Raw genomic sequence first — 21,898 nt, forward strand, 5'->3', positions numbered from 1 at the left:
TAAGGGTGTGTTGATGAGGCTCTATGGGGCACTGGTAAGACCTCATTTGGAATACTGTGTGCAGTTTTGGGCCCCTTAGGAAGGATGTACTGATGGTGAAGAGGGTTCAGAGAAGATTTAAGAGTATGATTCCCAGAATGAGAGGGCTTACATTACGATGAGCATTTGTCAGCTCTTGGACTATACTCACTGGAGTACAGAAGAATGAGATGGGACCTCATAGAAACATTTTGAATGTTGAAAGGACTGGACAAAGTAGATGTGGCTAAGCTGTTTCCCTTGGTGGGTGAGTCCAGGACTAGAGGGCACTGTCTTAGAATTAGAGGGTACCCATTCAGAACAGAAATGAGAAGAAATTTCTTTAGCCAGAGGGTCGTAGATTTATGGAATTCATTGCCACGTACAGCTGTGGAGGCCTGATCATTGGGGGTGTTTAAGGAGGAGATTGATAGGTATCTAATTAGTCAAGGTATCAAGGGATATGGGGAAAAGGCTGGAAATTGGGGCTAGATGGGAATAGTTTAGCTCATGAGGAGGTAGCGGAGCAGACTCAATGGGCCGAATGGCCTACTTCTGCTGCTTTGTCTTGTGATCTTTTGGGGTAAGGAGACCAAAATTATACACAATACTCCTGGTCTGATCTCATTTCTCCATTCATGGAAGAACTAACAGTCTGTCAGATCTCCTCATGACTTAGATGCCATTTGGCCTTTACTGGAAGTATTGGTGCCTGGATTTAATGCTTTAGAGATGTGGTTTAGTGGTTTGTTCTGTAATTGTTGCCCCATTGTATTTCTTTGGAACTGTGAATATGTTGTATTACACATGATAATACATTATCACCATCTTGGTTCCACCTCCATGCACTAAATTGTTCACTTAAACCTAATACAGATGCCAATATTTTCTACATTAACTAAGATAGCCAGGGAAAGAATGGGTCCTCTCAGGATCTAAAGGAATAATCTGTATGTGAAGCCAGGCATTGTGAGCAAGGCCCTAATGAGTACTTCTCATCTGTATTCACCATGGAGAAGAACATGGAAGATAGTGAGTTCAGGGAGGGGTATGTGGATAGTCTGGAACAAGTCAGTATTGAGGAGGAGGGATACATCAGGGTTGATAAATCCCCAGGGCTGGATGAGATCTATCCCAGCTTGCCCTGGGAAGCAAGGGAGGAGATAGCTGTGCCTTAATGGAAATTTTTGGATCTTTGTTAGCCACAGGTGAGGTGCCAGAAAGCTTGGAGGACAGTTAATATTGTTCCTTAAGAAAGGCAGCAGGGATAAGCCAGGTAATTGCATGTGGGTGAGCCTTGGTGGTGGCAAATTATTGGAGAAAATTCCAAGGGAGAGGACTTGTACACATTTAGAAAGGCAGGAGCTGATCAGGGATGGTTATTGATAGCTTTGGGCAGGGGAACTACCTCACTAATTTGATTGAGTTCTTTGAGGAGGTAACAAAGGGTATTGAAGGCAGGGCAGCAGGTGTTATCTATATGGACTTTATTTAGTAAGGCATTTGACAAGGTTCCATAAGATGGGCTGGTCCAGAAGGCACCTGGGATTCGAGCCCAAGTGAATCTAAACCTTGGCTTGGTGATGGGAGGCAAAAGTAGTGGTGGAAGAATACTTTTCGGATTGGAAATCTGTGACTAGTAGTGTACCACAGGGATTGGTGCCAAGACCCTTGTTTGTGATGTATACTAATGACTTGGATGTGAATGTAGGATCTCTGATTAGTAAGTTTGTGAATTAAATGAAAGTTGGTGGTGTTATGAATAGCAAAGATGATTGTCTAAGGCTACAGGAGGATATAGATTAGATGGAAAGTAAGATAAGATATCTTTATTAGTCACATGAACATCGAAACACCGCGAAATACATCTTTTTGCGTAGTGTGTTCTGGGGGCAGCCCACAAGTGTCGCCACGTTTCTGGCGCCAACATAGCATGCCCACAACTTTCTAACCTGTATCTTTGGAAGGTGGGAGGAAACTGGAGCACCCGGAGGAAACCTACACAGACATGGGGAGAACATACAAACTCCTTACAGACAGTGGCCAGATTTGAACCCAGGTCACTGTCATTGTAAAGCGTTACACTAACTGCTACACAGTTGGGTAGAGATTTGGCTGATCAAATTTAACCCCAACAAGTGCAAGGTGATGCCTCTAACATGGGAAGAAGATTCTAACTATCTACATATCTATGCTCCTTTATAATTTTAAATATCTCTATCAAGTCATTACTCTGTCTAGGTTGGTTTGGGTTTAAGATAAAAGGAACAAGTTTTAAAGGAGATTTCAGGGGTATTTTTTTTTTAACACAGTGATTGATATCTGGAACCTGCTGCCAGAGGAGGTCGAGTCGTCAGATACAATCACTTTAAAAGATAATTAGACACTTGGGCAAGGCATCAAAAGATATGAACCTAATGTGGGTAAATGGGATTCATGTAAGGCAAAAAAGATAGATTCAAGTGATAGGCTGAAGGGCCTCTTTGTACTGTATAACTCTATGGCTCTATTGTCTTTAGAAAGGATTCTAAATGAGAATGTGACCTTTTTCTTTTGGCATTCATAGTCTAATTTCATTTATGATAAATAACACCTGGGATAAATGACATTGACTGCCGTCCATATTATACATTTAAAAACAAGTTTTAATTATGGGTGATAGCTGGAGAAGTGGCAGACCTGCAACTGAAGTAAACCTGGAAACAATGTGACAGAACAGTACCATGGCTTTCAATCTCTACAGTTCAAGGCTTGGTCGTGAAGTATGATGTCTGATGTCCACAGGGAGTCAGTGGAAGTGGGCAGCTATGGAACTTAATGCTGAAAGTCTCTCCCTGAAGGCTGGGACTTGGATAAAGGCAATAGTCAATTCACCACACCCCAATCACTCACCTACCAATAACCTCTTTTGATCAGGAATCTGATCTTTTATTGTACTAGCAGGCACTTAGCATAGATGTAAATATTTCGCTTGTATTTCACAACCTGCACACATTGCCAGCAATACAAATAAGATGAGCACTCCACTCAAATAATTCCTACAATACTCACTGAAACGTGTTCGTATCTGTTGCAGAACAAGGTTGTTTACAACCTTTAGTCAGCAGTAACAAGTTGGAAGGGGAGAAGTGAGTGCAGGTATGCCAGCTCGTGGGAATGACAACTTTTCATTGGAGTACATAAATGTTGTCCTGGCATAGGAAGACACTCATCCTCTCACCCCACCCACAGTTCCTTATTGTTGCACGCCAGCCTGGTCTGCCGTTGCCCACGCTGAGGTAGTGTTGGATGCAGTGGGCCTCTGCAGTCAGTTCTTGTCGTGCACAAGGTTGTTGGATGGAATTATCCGTAGTCTCCTCCACAGAAAATCAACTACCAGCCATGCCACAGCCATTAGGGAAGGACAGTGTAGAAGTTGAGTGTATGATCACTTGTGTATATTTGAGGGGGTGTTAGTTGGAGCAGTAAACATAATGCCAGCACTAGCATCAAATTGAATCCTGATCTGCCTGTTGAGCATCTTTCTTGTGGGTGGTCAGTGCCCAAATGGCAGTGGTGCCCAAGTTCAGTGTGGGGCAAGCCAGATTTACAAACCATTTCTGAGGACCACAAAGCACATTTTGAACCAGCTAATATTTTTAGTTAAACGTAGAGGTACCATTGACCCCACTGCCTCCTTGCTGCTCTACTCATTGTATTGTGCTCCTTCACTCATACCTTCATGGTGTTCTTTTTCCACCTGGTGTACCCCAGTTTTGTACAGTGATGGAACTGTGCCCACCGGTAGTGTACACAGTGACAGTCCTGTAGCTGCCAGTATTGTACCAGTTTTGCAGTGACATGCATGTCCATCAGTGCCGTATACCTGGGTTTAGAGCTGGATTTGGACCCGATTCTGAACTTTGAGCCCATAAGACTGGACCTGGACCAACATACCTTGGGTCTTGGCTCTCTAGTCTTTAGGTATCCTGTCTCTGGGCCCTGATAGTGGGGCCAGTCAAGTCCTTGTGCTGAGCTGAGTATTGGGCGGGCAAAGGGGGATCAGTCCTACCTTGGGTCTTTAGCTACAATGTCTAAAATGTTCCTCTTGGTCTCCAGTTGCTTTCTCTGGTGGTATCATGGGTTGCTCCTTTTATGGCATTGTGGTTGTCAAGGATTGTTGATGAGCCTATTGGCAGGGCAGCTAGTGCAGTAAGTGGCTAGATGGGACTGAAGTGGGACTCTAAGGATTGTGAGTCCAGACAGGATGGACCCATTCTGTGGGCAATGAATGCTGTGAATTTTTGACAATGTGCTAATGTCTTCAACGTGTCACCTACAGTGACTTGTGTTCCAAGTGCGTACATATGCCATTTTTGACTCTAAGCTCCCAGTATCCAGGCACTGAATCTAGTTCTGCTTTCAAATCTGTTCAGATTACTTTGGAGGGATTGAAGTCTGCAAAGAACAAATTTAAGTAATCCATTAAAAGGCATCTAAATACAATAGCCTGGTAAATGTTAATAACATTTGTGAAATAAGTCAATTTTTGTGGGGCAGTGGGATTAAAGGTGGACAGGAAATGTATGAAAACACAAGATTTTAATAAGATGCTTAAGTATTAGCCTGATTTAATGTACTTTGAGCAAAAAGACTCAGGATGTAAATTTCATTTAAGGGCATCATACTAAAACTAAATTAAGGGGTTGTTGCATTGTCAGGTAGCTGACATTAGGAGTGAGATGTTAACTAATTACCCATCAACCTGTACATGTGGACATTAAATCTTCCTTGTCACTGTTTGAAGCACTGGGAGTTCATTCACTGTGTGACTTAGTTTCATCTTCAATCAATTTTACCAAAAGAATTTAACTTATTAGCTGAGGGTTTATTAAGCGCAGATTGGCTTTTGCATTTTCTTGCTGAGATTACAATTTGATGGTAATGTGTATAAAGCAATGATGTTTCTCAGACTGGAGCCATTGCTCTGTTTAAGTGCAGATCTTATAAAAATGTGAATAAGCTTCCATAGTTGTTGCTTGAGTGTAGTATTGACCATGGCTGCTCGGCTGTTAAGTATTTTTCTAGTCTGTCTCTTTAACCCCTCAGTTATACCACAACATGAAGCAGTCTAAATAGTCACAGCCTGTGATCAATAGTGTAATAATTGTGTGTATTGAGGGAAGTCTCCAAAGATGGAAAATTCCTCACAGCCTCGCTTAAGGGAAAACCTTTTGTGCCCTTAATTTAAGTTTTCATTGTTCCTAGATAAAGTATTCCAATTTTTTGAGAATTTACTAACATGAATGGTAAAGAATGTTGGCCGGAGGTTGACTAAATGTTGTCAAGTGTTTTTTCTCTTTACTATTTATTGTTGATGCTTTTAATTTGTATCATTTAAATGTGTTCTCAATTTATTTTTGTTTTAATCACTTTGAAATGTTTACGAGCCCTCTGAGCTGTCAAAGGGCCATCAGGGCAGCCTGGCAGTGAGGCCTTGATCCAGCTCTCGAGCCTCTTGGGCCTGATGCAGGGCTTCAATTCGAAACATTGACCATTTCTGATGCTGTTTGACCCACTGAGTTCTTCCAGCAGCTTGTTTTTTTTTATTGCTCTAGATTCCAGCATCTGCAGTTTCTTATGTCTCCAACAGGTCTATAGTTATTGTATTGTTTAGTTACCGGGATATTGGGAAGCAAACTTTTGATATCCCACATTTTCTGTTCCTTGTGGTTTTTCTTCCTGCTATTTGCTGCTTATTTATATCCTGGTAAAACTTGCTCCATTCCCAACAAATGGTTCACTTTCTATATCAATCGTGTGTCTACTTAATCTGCTTAACTTTCCAGTCCTTATTCAAATACTGAAAAGTTTAATACGGGAAAGGAAAATTAAATATCAAAGTTCCATTTTCGGTACTTTGATTTCCCCATTGGCTTAAAACTGAATTTGCTGATAAAAGCCATCTCTTTTCTTGTTTGCAGCTCTCTTGTATGCAACCATATTTGGTAATGTGACAACTATCTTCCAACAAATGTATGCTAACAGCAACAGATATCACGAGATGTTGAACTGTGTCCGAGACTTTTTGAAGCTTTATCAGGTGCCCAAAGGCTTGAGTGAACGTGTCATGGACTACATTGTTTCTACTTGGTCGATGTCTAAAGGAATTGATACTGAAAAGGTATATAAATACACAAAAACTAAAAATAAAGCACATACAAGTTTTATGTTACTTTACAATATCTTTCAATAAAATAGGTGTAATCTCTGCTTAGCATACATATTGTATTATATATTTATTGCGCAATATATTTTGCTCTCAAAAGGTTATCCTCTCAGGTGTGGATTAATTACAATACTCACTTTAGAAGCTCCCATCTTGTAGGTCTCCAGATCAATGCCATATCTTCATGTGCCTACTCTGAGCCATTCCAAGTCTTAATTCCTTGCTTCCTGCTGGGCATTGCACCCTTGCAACCAGCCATCGTGAATTCCCAACTCATAATAACTCTTTTACTCGATTGGAGGCAGAGATCCAACAGCCTTTCACTGTCTCGTATTCAATTTGGATCTGTTGCATTTTTTCAACTTGAATTCTTAATGAAAAGAAATTACAGATTTGAAGATAGAAGTAAGGAATATTCTCCAGAACCATAGAAAGCGGTAGATCTTAATTTTGTGAAATAACCTAAAATGGCCATAGAAGGCAATTTTGCATCTTTCCCAATTATGAAATTCATTAAGGCATACAGGACAAAGAGAAAACCTTCAGATAGTCAACATAATTACAGGAATTTTAGGTTCCACCATTTTATGTGTAAACTATTATTCCAGTGACATTTGCTTAAATCTTAAACTGTCTACTGCTTTATGTACAGTTAAAGATCCACCATTACACAACTTTTTGCCTAAAGTTCTACTGTTATTGGTTGTAATTTCTTTCTAGAACATAATGAATAAATTGTTGTATATTGTCTCCAAATTTTATATCTAGCCCACAGGCTGTTAGAGATTAACAGAAAGTAGCATTTTTAAAGATACTAACATCAGTATCATGCTGTTTAGTCTTTGAAATATTAATGCATCTGTCAGAAATGTTTGTTTTTAGACTTTCGTTAAGATTTGTTTTCCTTTTGTTATTTTTTTAAAGTAGCATTGTTAATAATGAGGATAGTCCAATGTGTTCCATTAAGCTTGTGTGCAAATTGTTTTCTTTATTTAGTAGATTTCATGTACTATACAGGTTGAAATTCTCTAGGCCAGCTTCCTTGTGATTTGTCCATTGCCGGACTACAGAAAATCCAGACCAAAGAAATTACCCATAATCATCTTCCCCTGAGCTGGTGAATGGTTCTTTTTAAGTATAGACACTCCCAGGGTCAAGTAAGGGTTTCAGGAAATGTCCATAGCCTGAAGTTTCCCTAAGTCAGAAACACTGTCAGCTAAGATGGTTTCCGGCTAAGGTTGCAGAAGCTCAACTGGGTGGTTCATTAGCTACGGTTTAATATAGATCTTAGTTAATTTTAGATCTCAGTTAGCTCTTGATTAGGATTAGTTTATTAGTATAGATTTCTATTACATAGAACAGTACAGCACAATACAGGCCCTTTGGCCCACAATGTTGTGCTGACCTTTAAACCTCGCCTAAGACCATCTAACCCCTACCTCCCACATATCCCTCTATTTTAAATTCCTCCATATGCTTATCTAGTAATCTCTTGAATTTGTCCAATGTACCTGCCTCCACCACTGCCCCAGGCAGCACATTCCATGCACCAACCACTCTCTGGGTTTAAAAAAAACCTCTGATATCTCCCTTGAACTTCCCACCTATTACTTTAAAGCCATGCCCTCTTGTATTGAGAATTGGTGCCCTGGGAAAGAGGTGCTGGCTGTCCACTCTGTCTATTCCTCTACATATTTTGTACACCTCTATCATGTCTCCTCTCATCCTCCTCCTCTCCAAAGAGTAAAGCCCTAGCTCCCTTAGTCTCTCCTCATAATGCATACTCTCTAAACCAGGCAGCATCCTGGTAAATCTCCTCTTCACCCTTTACAACACTTCCACATCCTTCCTATAATGAGGTGACCAGAACTACACACTACTCTAAGTATGGTCAAACCAGAGTTTTATGGAGCTGCATCATTACCTCACTGCTCCTAAATGCAATCCCTCAACTTAAGAAAGCTTATGGGGTGTTAGCTTTCATAACTACCCTATCCACCTGTGAGGCAGCTTTCAGGGATCTGTGGATATGAAACCCCAGATCCCTCTGCTCCTCCACACTACTCAGAATCCTGCCATTAACTTTGTACTCTGCCTTGGAGTTTGTCCTTTCAAAGTGTACCACCTCACACTTCTCCAGATTGAACTCCATCTGCCAATTCTCAGCCCAGCTCTGCATCCTATCAATATCCCGCTGTAAGCTTCGACAATCCTCTACACTATCCACAACACCACCAACCTTTGTGTCGTCTGCAAACTTGCCAACCCACCCTTCTACCCCCTCATACAAGTCATTAATAAAAATCATGAAACCGATCCTTGTGGGAAACCGCTAGTCACAGCCCTCCAATCTCAATGCACTCCCTCCACCACAACCCTCTGCTTTCTACTGGCAAGCCAATTCTGAATCCACACGGCCAAGCTTCCCTGGATTCCATGTCCTCTGACCTTCTGAAGAAGCCTACCATGAGGAACCTTGTCAAACGCCTTACTAAAATCCATGTAGACCACATCTACTGCACTACCCTCATCAATCTGTCTGGTCACCTCAAAGAACACTATCAGGCTTATGAGACATGATCTGCCCTTCACAAAGACACACTGGCTATCCCTGATCATTCTCTAAATGCCCGTAGATCCTATTTCTAAGAATCCTTTCCAATAGCTTGCCCACCACAGACGTAAGGCTCACTGGACTATAATTCCCCGGACTATCCCTACTACCTTTTTTGAATAAGGGGACAACATTTGCTACCCTCCAATCCTCCAGTACCATTCCCATGGACAACAAGGACGCAAGGATCCTAGCCTAAGGCTCAGCAATCTCCTCCCTCGCCTTGCGGAGCAGCCTGGGGAATAGTCCATCAGGCTCTGGGTACTTATCTGTCCTAATATTTTCTAACAGCTCCAACACATGCTCTCTCTTGATATCTACATACTCTAGAACATTAACCTTGCCAACACTGTCCTCAGTGTCATCAAGACCCCTCTCCTTGGTGAATACTGAAGAGAAGTATTCATTTGAGGACCTCACCCACTTCCACAGCTTCCAGGCACATCTTCCCACCTTTATCCCTAATTGGTCCTATCTTTAGTCGCGTCATCCTTCTGCTCTTCACGTGTGAAAAATGCCTTGGGGTTTTCCTTAACCCTACTCACCAAGGCCTTTTCATGTCCCCTTCTTGGTCTCCTCTGCCCCTTCTTAAGTTCCTTCCTTGTTACCCTATATTCCTCAAGAGCCCTATCTGATCCTTGCTGCCTAAACCTTATGTATGCTGCCTTCTTCCTCCTAACTGGATGTTCCACCTCTCTTGTCAACCATGGTTCCTTCACCCTGCCATTCTTTCTCTGCCTCACCAGGACAAATTCATCCCTAACATCCTGCAAGAGATCCCTGAACAACTATCACATCTCCATAGTATATTTCCCTTCAAAATTGTCATCTCAATTCACACTCACAAGTTCTAACCTTATAGCCTCATAATTTGCCCTTCCCCAATTAAATATCTTCCTGTCCTCTTTGCTCCTATCCTTGTCCATGACAATGCTAAAGATTAGGGAGCGGTGGTCATTGTCCCCCAAATGCTCACCCACAGAGATCTGTCACCTGACCCAGTTCATTACCTAATACTAGATCTAATACGGCATTCCCTCTAGTCGGCCTGTCAACATACTGTGACAGGAATCCGTCTTGGACACACTTAAACTCTGTCCTGTCTAAACCTTTGGTACTAAGCAGGTGCCAATCAATATTTGGGAAGTTGAAGTCTCCCATGATAACAACCCTGTTACTTTTGCACCTTTCCAAAATCTGCTCCTCCGTATCCTTGCTGCTACCAGGGAGCCTGTAGAATACTCCCAGTAGAGTAACTGCTCCTTTCTTGTTCCTAACTACCACCCATACTGACTCAAGAGGATCCTGCTACATTATCCACCTTTTCTGCAGCTGTAATAGTATCCCTGACCAGTAACGCCACCCCTCCTCTTCTCCCACCCTCCCTATCCCTTTTAAAACACTGAAATCCAGGAACATTCAGTATTCATTCCTAGCCTGGTGACAGCCAAGTCTCTACAAGAGCCACAATATCATTGTTCCATGTATTTATCCAAGCTCTCAGTTCATCGCCTTTATTCCTGATGCTTCTTGCATTTAAGTAAATGCACTTTAGCCCATCCACCCTACTACTTTTATACCCTGTACTCTGCTTCTCCTTCTTAAGAGCCTCTCTATATGTTAGATCTGGCTTTATTCCATGCACTTCCACTTACCTATCCCTCCAGTTCCCATCCCCTTTGCAAACTAGTTTAAACCCTCCTGAACCACACTAGCAAACTTGCCTGCAAGGATATTGGTCCCCCTCGAGTTCAGGTGTAACCCATCCATTCTGTGTAAGTCCCACCTTCCCCAGAAGAGATCCCAATGATCCAAAAATCTAAAACCTTGCCCCCTGCACCAACTCCTCAGCCACGCATTCATCTGCCATCTCCTCCAATTCTTACTTTCACTATCATGTGACACTGGCAGCAATCCTGAGATTGCTACCCTTGAGGTCCTGTTCTTCAGCCTTCTGCCTAGCTCCCTAACCTCACTTTTCAGGACCTCATCTCTCTTTCTACCTATGTCATTGGTACCAACATGTACCACGACTTCTGGCTGCTTTCCCTCCCGCACAAGAATGCTGTGGACCTGAACAGAGAGATCCTGGACGCTGGCACCTGGGAGGCAACATACCATCCGGGATTCTCGCTCATGTCCACAGAACCTCCTATCTGTTCCCCTGACTATCAAGTCCCCCATCACTATTGCCCTCCTCTTCTCCTCCTTTCCCTTCTTTAGTAGCAGGACCAGTCCCAGTGCCAGAAACCTGGCTAATGCTGCTGGATCCCTGTAGGTCATCCCCCTCAACAGCATCCAAAGCAGAATACCTGTTTTTGAGGGGAACAGCCTGTGGGGTCCTCTACTCTGTCTGCCTGTTTCCTTTCTTTCTTTCCCCTGACAGTTGCCTATCTATCTGCCTCCTGTCTGGACCCTAAAAGTACCTGCTCTAAAGGGGGGGGGGGTGACTGCCTCTCGATGCACAGCATCTACATAACTCTCTCCCTCCCTGATGCTTTGCAGTGTTTGAAGCTGCAACTCCAGCTCATCAATTCTGAGCTGAAGTTCCTCCAGCCTCAAGCACTTACTGCAGGTGTGGTCACCGTGCACCCCAGCAGAGTCCACTAGCTCCCACATCATGCAGCTGCAGCACATCTCCTTGCCCTCCATCTAAACTATCTTTTTCTTACCTAGCTGCAGTCTACTTAAAAGTTATAACAATAACAGTAAACCTTACCTTTACTTACCAGCTACTCACCAGTGTTGTTGCAGATGACCTCCGCCTCTTGATGCCAAAGCCACTCACTCTGACTCTGTCCACTCCGACAATGGCTGCTCCAAAATGGCCTCTCTGCTTGATACGACCTCCTTTTTATTGGCTTTTCTAAATTAGACCTGACCTGTGAGGGACCTGCTGCTCCTTGGTCTCTCAGCTCCTGATTCCCTCCTAAGTAAAAAGTATTACATATTTCCTCAGTATTACATCCTCAAAATGTGCCAGACCATGGGAGTTGCCAGACCAGAGAATTTTAACCTGTAGCAGAGTATGTACTCAATGAACTACGAATCACAAATTGATCTATTTGTATTTCTGTTTCCCCTTTTAGGTTCTAGAAATCTGTCCTAAGGATATGCGTGCAGACATTTGTGTTCACTTAAATCGTAAAGTCTTCAAAGAGCATCCAGCTTTTAGACTCGCAAGTGATGGCTGTTTACGAGCTCTGGCAATGGAGTTTCAGACCATTCATAGTGCTCCAGGAGATTTAATTTATCATGCAGGCGAAAGTGTTGACAGCCTCTGCTTTGTGGTTTCTGGGTCCTTGGAAGTAATTCAAGATGATGAAGTTGTTGCTATCCTAGGTAAAACTTGAACATTTGGTATTGATTAAGAATTTTTGTGGATGATAGACTACCATTTAGACTATTTAGAGGTCAAACTGATGGTAACTAGTTTGCTTTTAAGGATTCATGATATAATACATTATGAAAACTAAAAACATCAAAAAAAACCTGAGATTATTACATATAATTGTCAATTGGCTTTATTGCCAGTAAAACAGTACTACATAATGCATCAATTAAATCTGTACCGAACAAAAATACTTGCCAATGGTATCATAGAATAGCATTTTGTTTTGAAAATGCCAACAGTAAATGCCTTTTACCTATTTAAAGGAAAATATTATGCATGCAATGGATGTCTGTCAATAATGTAAGTGACCTGGGAAGGTGAGAAGCAGAGATCAGAAAGCAAAGAAAATGCAATCACAAAGCACTTTTCATAACCTCAGCATGTCTCTATGTCCTGTACAGCCATTTAAATACTTTTCAAATCTAGTAACGAGTAATATAGAAAACATGGCACTAATTGGAACAACACAAATGCCCAAAAGCAGATTTGCTAGAAGTGACTCTTTTCCTTTTCTACTGATGGAAAAGGTTATAAATATTGGCCAGGTTACTGTGTCAAGTTGCTTTAACCTGACACAGGTTATTGGCCAGGTTCCTTTAAGTTGTAGAGACATACAGCGCATTGAGCATGCCTTAGCCCTCCTGCAGTGGCGCAGATCAAGAGGAAATGATGGTTATGAACTAACAATTTCTCATGTCTATTGTGTCCTGTTTAGTTGGCACTCCAATGTCAGACAGCATGTAGGATCCCATCTCAAACATGTTTGGGGTCATCATTAATGATATAGAAACAATGTAGTCAAACATGAAGTCAGGAGTACTTTTAACCACAATGCTCTTAAATGACAGCACACCCATTCTGCGCAAGACCCTGGATGAGTGCACATATTGATGCCAGCCAAGTTAAACTGTCCTATGTGCCACTAAAATACTGGAACTGCAGCACTCTGGCCACAAGTCTCAAGATTCACCATTGCATCTCGTATGCCTTCACACGTAAACTCCCATATTTAACATCTGGTATAGCACCCTGTGGTAGTGCCAGATTAGGCAAGTAAGCACTTAAGCAAAACTCGTAATCTGTCCTAAATAGGAAATTTAGTCTTTGAGCTTGTTTGTTCCAAATAAAAATACACCATTAGTAACTGGATTGCAGAGCTACTTCAGATTGATGTTTGGACATGTCTTGTGTACTGAGTACTGTAGTCATACTGATGCTGAACTTCTCCACATTCTTTGGAAGAATGGCTTCACAATGTTAGATTGCATCAGAATACCAACAGTTTTCTCAGTGCAATGGTGGAGAGTAATTCCTTGCATCTGCTTGGATCACATAATACTTATGAGCCACATGCTCAACAGATCCACTTATTCAAATGCTGTTCAGATTGGACGAGACACTGGAGGGTAGGGGAGGGGGATTAGGTAAATAAAAATCAAGGATTTATGTAGGATAAAGGTATTATGGCAAATGCCAGGAAAACTACCACAGATCTATATAATACTCTGCTTGTTATTGCACATCAACAAAATGTCAAATGATATTTAAATTCTATTTTGTTTAAAAACCATTTCCATCTTTCACTTGTACTTCTTGGGTTATCACAGAGTTTTAGATGTTAAGTATTCAAAGCTGTATGCACGTGCAGTTACATTTTGCCCCACAAGTGGAAAGGCACTGTAAAACTCAGTCTTCTGGCATCATTGCCTCCTTGATGAAAGTGAAGATTTTGTAAGTGTCCAATTGTCACATCATTAATTCAGCAATGAATTTCTATTGGACCAAAATCACTCATGCCACCTGCACAACCCTGAATGACCCCTAAGTGTGCACATTCAGAACTATAATGAGCTTCAAAGCCACAGGGAATAAAGTGACATATTGCAGAGTCACAAACTAGTGCAAAGTATCATGGTATCCCTGGTGAAGTTAATCTGCTGGAATGCAGTTGCTCAGGTAACTTGAGGCAAAAAGCACATTTAGTGCATTTTGTAAGAATTCCAGCATCTCCCTCTCTTGTCCCAATTTCTTCCAGCAATTGCAGATATCTACAATCTGCCTCTAACTACTTCTGCTCCAATTCCAGGACATATAGAACAGCAAGGCCATTTTGGTAAGTATCTTGCCCTGGAAATTGAAACTTTTTTCCACTATGTATGGCAATCAATATAGGAACTTCAAATGACACTAGCAGTCAAAAGGTTGTTTGAATGTAGCCAGGAATTCCTTTAACACTAGTGTAGCCCCCTTCTCAGTCCTAAACACCTGCAACATTAATGCAACATCCCAAAAATATTTTCTTCCGAAGGCAGTTGCTTCCTTGGACTTTCTAGATTTAAATCAATGTTGTACTGTTTTCCTTCATTTGAAGCTTTTTACAAATTGTATTTGCATAAAGTATAATTTTGAAATTAAAAGCAGGAAATGCCAATTTTGACCTCAATGGTATAGACCCTTATTATTGATACTATTTTGAGGGAAAAAAATTATATTAGCCTAAGAAAAAACAAATATCCCTGTTTCTCACAACATTGGAAAATGTGCTTTTTTTTTACCCCTTAATGTAGTGCACAAGGGTTACTGATTTATGGTAAATAATTGAAACTCCATCTGCACTGCAAAGTTTCCAGTTAAATTATAAAGAATGGTACTCCAACCCCCTAAGCATTTAAATATGTTCAAATTGGATTTATTTGTCTGAGTGTGTTTAACAAGATGGTTGATTTTTTTTTTGGCTAGATCCAAATAAATAAGTTAAATTTGGGCAGAAAGAGGCACCTGAGTTCTGATGAAGGGTTACTTGACCTGAAATATTAACTGTTTTTCTCTTCAGATACTGCCTGGCCTGCTGAATTTTTTTTGTTCATGTTTTGAATTTTGCCATCTATTTTAGAATATCTTGAAATATTACTATTTTAAATGTCTTTTTTCTTTGATTTTTCTCCAATTGGCTTTGGCAGAACAACCTGTATGAGAGTGTGGGAGCACAAGGGGTGGGGTGGGGGTAGGGGGTAAGGGGTGTGCGCACTGAAACAAAGGGCCCTTACTTCATTGTTACTGCATTCTAGTTGCCACTCACCTTGTAGAAAGATCGCTGGCAACACCAAATCCTTGAGAGCCACTTATGGGGCTAGCTTGAATGGCAACCATTAGGCACAGGCTGTGATCAGTGCTGTCCAGCCCAATGTTCCACCAATCTTGGCCATATAGGCTATCACTATTTCTAAAGCTGTTACAAAAGAAACATTTATCTTGAAGCTCTAACAGGAGAAATTTTCAACATTAAAATCCAAATTTAAAGTAAATCTGAAGAAGTGAATGAGCTCAGAAACCAAGAGTGCTGTATGTGTTTTTAAGGTGGAACTTGGGGCAGGACAAATGGCACAGCTGGTGAAGTTTTGTCCCCCAACTCCAACAACCACGTTTCAATCCTGACTTTTGGTGCTGCCTGTGGTTGAATTTTACACTTTCTTCCAATGAGCCCATGGGTTTCCTCAAAGTGCTCTGGTTTCCTCCTACAACCCAAAGTCAAGCAGGTTAATAGACCAATTGACTGTAAACTACCCTTAGTGTCTAGGTGAGGACTACAATCTGGGTATAGTAGAAATGTAGGGAGAATAAAATTGGAGCAATAAACAATCTGCTGGAGGAACTCAGTGGGTCGAACAGCATCTGTGGGTATTAATGCATGTTAATTTTTGGGTCAAAGTATTACAATTCCAGATGCTGTTCAACCACTGGGTTCCTTCAGCAGTTTGCTTGTTGCTTCAGATTCCAGCATCTGCAGTCTCCTGTGTCTCTGGAATAAAATTGTTTTAGTATGGAATCAGTGTAAATGGATGCTTGATTCTCAGCACAGTGTGATCTATGTGTTACAACTACAAGGTGCTATACCAGATGTTAAATATGGGAGTTTACGTATGAAGGCATTTGAGATGAGATGTGGATGATTTTGAGACTTGTGTCCTCTAGTTTCCAGTATTTTGGTGGCAGATAGGGCAGTTTAACCTAGCTGGCATCAATATGTGCACTCATTTCAGGGTCTTGTGCAGAATAGTGTGCTGTCATCATGAGACTACAGTCACTTGCACAGGGTAATATCTCTGCAATGCCATTGCTCTGCATGAGAATAAAGTATAGAAGTTTGATTGTTTGGATGACCCTATCCATTACCATTTTTTTTACAAGCCGGAGAAGATGTTCTAATTTAGAACCACAGTGGTAACAGTGTGAGCTTCTATTAATGCCTCCAGTGTTGAGGATCCTGCAGCATTGTGATTAAAAGTACTCGTACTTCACATTTGACTGCATTGTTTCTCTATTGTTAACGATGACCCCAAACACATTTGAGATGGGATTCTACATGCTGTCTGACATTGGAGTGCCAACTAGGCAGTGTGCAATGGACGTGAGAAATTGTTAGTACGCAACCATTTCCTCTTGAAGCTAACATCTGTGCTACTGCAGGAGGGCTAAGGCATGGGCTCTCTCACTGGTGAGTTGGTTCCTGGACCCCTGTGTCCCCTCGATTTTGATCTGTGGTCTTTCATTCTATGAAAAGGACAAGTTCCTGTAAAGGTAAACACAAATAACAATATCTTGTCCAGGAGGGAATTACTTCTTTGTCCTATGCAGTAAGTGGATCAGTTACTTGTGATGGGGCTGGGGACAGAGATGAGGCAATTCAAAAGAACATTTGAGAAAGAGTTCAATGAGAAGTGAAAGAAACTATAAGATAGCCAAAACCATAGAGTATCACATGCCATAGATTTGTGAGAACTTCTCTGTTTTATGGGTTCAGGTGTAGCCTCTTCTAATGGGCATGGAATTCCAAGGAATAGTGGACTTGTGCTTCCTGATGTTGTGTGCCAGTTTGTCCTGCAGAAAGAAAGGAATTCTATTACAGTTTGTCAAGTTAAAAGGTTTTGAAGAGAACTTGGTAGCATAATTTGGATGGTACAGCAAAGTGACCAGATGAAAGGCAAAATTGTGGTCATGAATTTGAGGCTCATTGGGACATGGAGTGTGGCAGTAAGAGCAGAAGGAAGCTCGGCAGAGTATCAGTAACTGGGGAGGGAGAATGGAGGAGTCTTGTGAATGCTGGAGCTACAGGGCTAAGCAGAGAATAACAAGAATGTTAGTAGGACTCGTAGCTTAATAGCAATGGTTGGAATTTAAGCCAGGCCAGAAGCACAATGCTCATTTGCTGTGTCATCTCTGCTGCTGCCAGATATTTGCCTTGACACTTCTTTCCTGTAGCTGAGAAGAACAGCTCCATAAAGACATCTACAGCACTGAATAAAATATGTGCGACCTTGTAGAAATTCTCCAACTTCCATTTCTACAGTTAATTCAAAGCTGAATTGCATCTCTCCTTCTAGAGACAGAAACTGCCTTTAAAATAGTGTTGCTCAATTACCAGCTGTCCCAATAGCTGAGTTGCCACTAAATCACACAAGTCTATTTTGTACCAGTACCAAAAATCGGTTGAATTTCTCCCTCAATATTAAACCTTCAACTGCCTGTAAGATGTTAAAATTTTCAAATGGCTGTGATTTGAAATGTTTAAAAATTAATGTTCATCTTTTTTGACATTTGTAAGGCAACCATGCATTTAATCCTGTGCAAAGTAAATCATTTTGCCTTTTGAAATACAAGCATGTGAATTAAGAGCAGGATTAGGCCACTCATGTCTACTTCAGTATTTAATAAGATCCATCGCTGATTGGATTGTAACCTTAACTCTGCGTTCCTGTCTTTGCGATAACCTTTCACTCTCTTGGCTAACAAGAATCTATTTACCTCCCTTAAGAGTATTCAAAAACTGTTTCCACTGCCCTTTGAGGAAAGAGTACTCCAATCTGTCTAAGTGGGGAATGTCATCTCTAACTTAAATAATCAGTACTCTCTAGTTCTAGATTCTTCCCCAGGTGAAACCATCCTGTTCTTGTCCACTCTGACAAGACCACTCAGGATCTTGTATATTTTAATCAAGTCCCATATCAGTTTTCCAAGTTCTAGTGCATACAATGAAAATCAAAAAAACCTACAAATGCTGGAAATCTGAAATAAAATCAGAAAATGCTGAAACACTTGGGTCAGGCAGCATTTGTAGAAAGGAAAACAGTTTAAAATTTCAGGCCAAAAGACCCTTCATTGGAATTGGGAGCGAGGAAAACTAGTTAGTTAAAGTTGCAGGGAAGGGGGAGGAGGGGTGATAGAGACAGAATGAAGGGAATACTTGGGTTAATAGAGGCAGTTAGAGAGTGATCACACTTTTGTGTTTGTGTTGTCAATAGTAGGGGCTGTGGGACATGCCCATTTGAATCAATGTCATGGATAGATGATTTGCAGCAGACATGACCAGTTCTGATGCACATAGAGAAAGCAAGTTACCTAAAATTGGAGAATTTGATATCAAGTCCGGAAGGCTGCAGCATGCCCAGTTGGAACAAGAGCTGTAAGATGAACCTTGTAACAGTGCAGGAGACCACAGATCAGTCAGAGTAGAAATGAGATGGAGAATTAAAGTAGAAGGCAGCAGGAAACTTGGGATTGCTCCTGCAGACCGAACATGGATGCTCAGCAAAGCACAAAGTGATCTCGCCCAAACTATATTTGGTTCCTCCAGTGTAGTGGAGACCACAAATGCAGTGTGCTAGATTGGAAGAAGTGCAAGTAAATTGCTGCTTCACCAGGAAAGACGGAATTCTTGGATGATGGGAAGAAATAAAAGGACAGGTGTTGCATCTCCTGTGGTTGCATGGTAAAGTGCTGTAGAAGAGATGGGACAGAAGAGGGGATCAGTAGTTGTAAATTGAACAATCCCTTTAAAATGTTTAAAGGGGAGAGGAGGGAAATATGTGCCTGAGGGAAATGTTGTTGGAGCTGGCAGAAATTATGAAAGGTGGTCATTTGAATGAAGAGCCTGAAGACCTGAGTCAGGTCTAGTATCATTGTTATTGTCCCATCCAGGGGGAGAAGGAGTGAGAGCAGAAGTGCTGGAAATAGATGAAACCTCATCAAAGGCTCTGTCCACTAGGGTAAAGGAGAAGCCATTGTTCAGGAGAAGGAAGACATTTCAGAGACAGATTTGTGGAAAGACTCATCATTATGTGGAAAGACTCATCATTGGAGTAAATATAGGGGAGAGGGAGGAACTGGGAGAATTGAGTGGAGTCTATACAAGAGGTAGGGTGGTGGTAAGTGTAGTCAAGATGTCCTGTGATAAGGTCTCACAATTTCCCTGTCAGATATTAAGCATATTGACCTATAGTTTCCTGCTTTCTGTGTCCTCCCCTTTTAAACATGGGAGGAAGGAATTGAACTCCCCTAATGGCTGTGTGAATTTGCAACCATTGCTTATTGAATGGTGCCAGACTTTTGTGAGCTATGTAAGCAAGTTTCTTTGCTTTTTTAAAAAAGTGTTGATATGTGCAGAGAGGCTGCTCAATCATGCAGTATTTTGTGTGCAAAGCACTACATAAAATTGTGCTGAGAAGGTGAGGGCTGTGAATAGTGCACACTGAACTTGCTGTTAACATAGGGGTAGTGAGAGAGTTGGAAGGTAGAGTTGCATATTTTGGTGTCATTTAAAGGATGAAATGTTACCTTGGTCTTTGCCATGGAGTCTGTGCTGGTTCTCTTTTCTCATGCTGGTTCAATGGAAGTTCAATTGCAACAGGAGACCATTTGATTCATCATGTCTGTTGGCTATATCTAAATATAGTCACTCTTGGTAGCCATGTATTTGGATGTCTAGGACCTAAGTTCTAGAATCCCTTTATAATTCTCTCTCTTTCAAGGTGCTCCTTAAAACTAACCTCTTTCAACCATTACCATTTGTCCTGATGTCTAGACAAATTAGAGTCTTCTGGACTCTATTGAATTCTCCAAATTAAGAACATAAGAAAATAACTATAGGAGTAGGCCATGTGGTCCCTGAAGCCTGCTCTACCACTCAACTGACCAATGCTGATCTGCCCCAGGTGTCCTCCTCTGCCATTCCCCATTTCCCTGATCTTTCAAAGATCTATCTAGTTTCTCTCTAATTACCCCTGATTTAGTCCTGACAACCCTCAGGGAGAGAGAATTCCCGAAATCCGCCTCCCTCTGCAAGAAGTTTATTTTGTAACTATGTCACCTCATGTGCAATTCCAGCACTAGTGAAGACATCTTAACATCTGCTCTCTAATTTCTTTTTTCTATCATCATAAACTGGCCTGCTGGGCATGCCCCACTGCTTTGCTATTAGCAATACCAGACAGAGATGAAGCAGCAGCTGATCTTAACTGCTGCTTTAATTGTAACATTAGCTCATTTGGTCTTGCCCTATCAGAAATATTTACTTTGTTCCATCCATCCCACCCCCACCTTCTCTACTGCTGAAAACTAACTTATTTTCACTTCCCCAGTTCTGACAAAGGGTTTCAGACCTTAAATTTTAACTGTTTCCACTTCCATAGATGCTGCCTGACCTGTTGAGTTTTTGCAGCAATTTTTTTGTTTTTATTCTGCATTTGCAGTTATTTTTGGTTTCCTATCCAAGGGTTGCACTTAAAGTAACACTGGATATTTGCTTCAAATAAATTCAATGAGGCCAACACTCAGTGTGAAAACATCCATGCCATTAGTGAACATAGTGCTGAATTTTTTTCTCTGCTTTTGCAGCCTTGAGCCTTTTAAGTAATTTAAGTATAATATAAATAGCACATTCAATCTCTTTTGAACTGTAAATTTTCACAAAGGAATTGTACAGATGTTATTGATCCAGTTCCTGCAGCAATAATTACTGAGCACCTCCCCTGAGACTTTGCTGCCATGAACTTAATCAATTGCAATCAAGGAGTTAATGACTTATGTGGCCAGGCCAGGATATTTTCAATTCTTTACAGTTGGTCTATCATTAACAACTAACCAACCAATCAAGTGTAAAATAGAAAAGCAGGTCTCATGATCAATTACACTTCATGTAATATATTGTGTACTTAGAGTGAAATTGCTAGATTTTTCTGTGGGTAAATGTTCAATAATACCTGTGTTGTGAAGTGAGTGGACCCAGATATAGACAGCGAATGGTTAAGGAAATATCTCAATGAAGAAAAGTCTTCATTTAATATTTCCAATTGTCAGTAGATAATTGATTTGACAATTGATTGTCAAAGTTAATATATAGATCCAAAATAGTTCTACATTAAAAATAAACAACTGTGTAAGAATAGAAATTTTGAAGTGGAAATGTATGGGATACAGCTGGTTCTATTGCCAGTTTTCAGTTCTCAAAAACCATAAAACCTTCATAAATTATTGGTGCTGAATTTAACAACAATTCTTCATAGAGTTGAAGGCTAGTCAGTAAAACACAAATTTATAAATCAAATCGTGAATTCAACTTGTAAATTTGGGTTGCAAAGATGAAATGCGTTTGGTAATAAAACAATTGTATACTAATAGAACAATAATCACTTTTGATTTAAGACAGTTTAATAGTGGTATAAGGTACCAATCTGGATGATAGAAAGAAACTTAGTTTAGCAACAGTGTTCTAAATCTGGTGTAACAACATAGTTAAATGTTGCATACTGTTTCTTGAAGTTGATGTTTTTGTGATAACAGAGGTGCTCTGTCTATAGATTTTGCTTTTTTTTAGTGTGGATTGTGGAGC

At 40.9% G+C, this 21,898-nt stretch overlaps 1 protein-coding gene across 1 annotated transcript in view; it reads left to right on the top strand.

Annotated features, from left to right (window-relative positions):
• kcnh1a (potassium voltage-gated channel, subfamily H (eag-related), member 1a) overlaps positions 1-21,898 on the top strand; it is a 141,398-nt gene that overhangs the window by 77,323 nt on the left and 42,177 nt on the right. Inside the window, exons 8-9 of the mRNA XM_052011759.1 lie at positions 5,982-6,181; positions 11,930-12,182. Coding sequence (XP_051867719.1) covers positions 5,982-6,181; positions 11,930-12,182 — 453 coding nt within the window. The remainder of the gene's footprint in view (positions 1-5,981; positions 6,182-11,929; positions 12,183-21,898) is intronic.

Source organism: Pristis pectinata, chromosome 3, assembly GCF_009764475.1.
Source record: "Pristis pectinata isolate sPriPec2 chromosome 3, sPriPec2.1.pri, whole genome shotgun sequence".
In the NCBI taxonomy this organism is placed as follows: Eukaryota; Metazoa; Chordata; class Chondrichthyes; order Rhinopristiformes; family Pristidae; genus Pristis; species Pristis pectinata.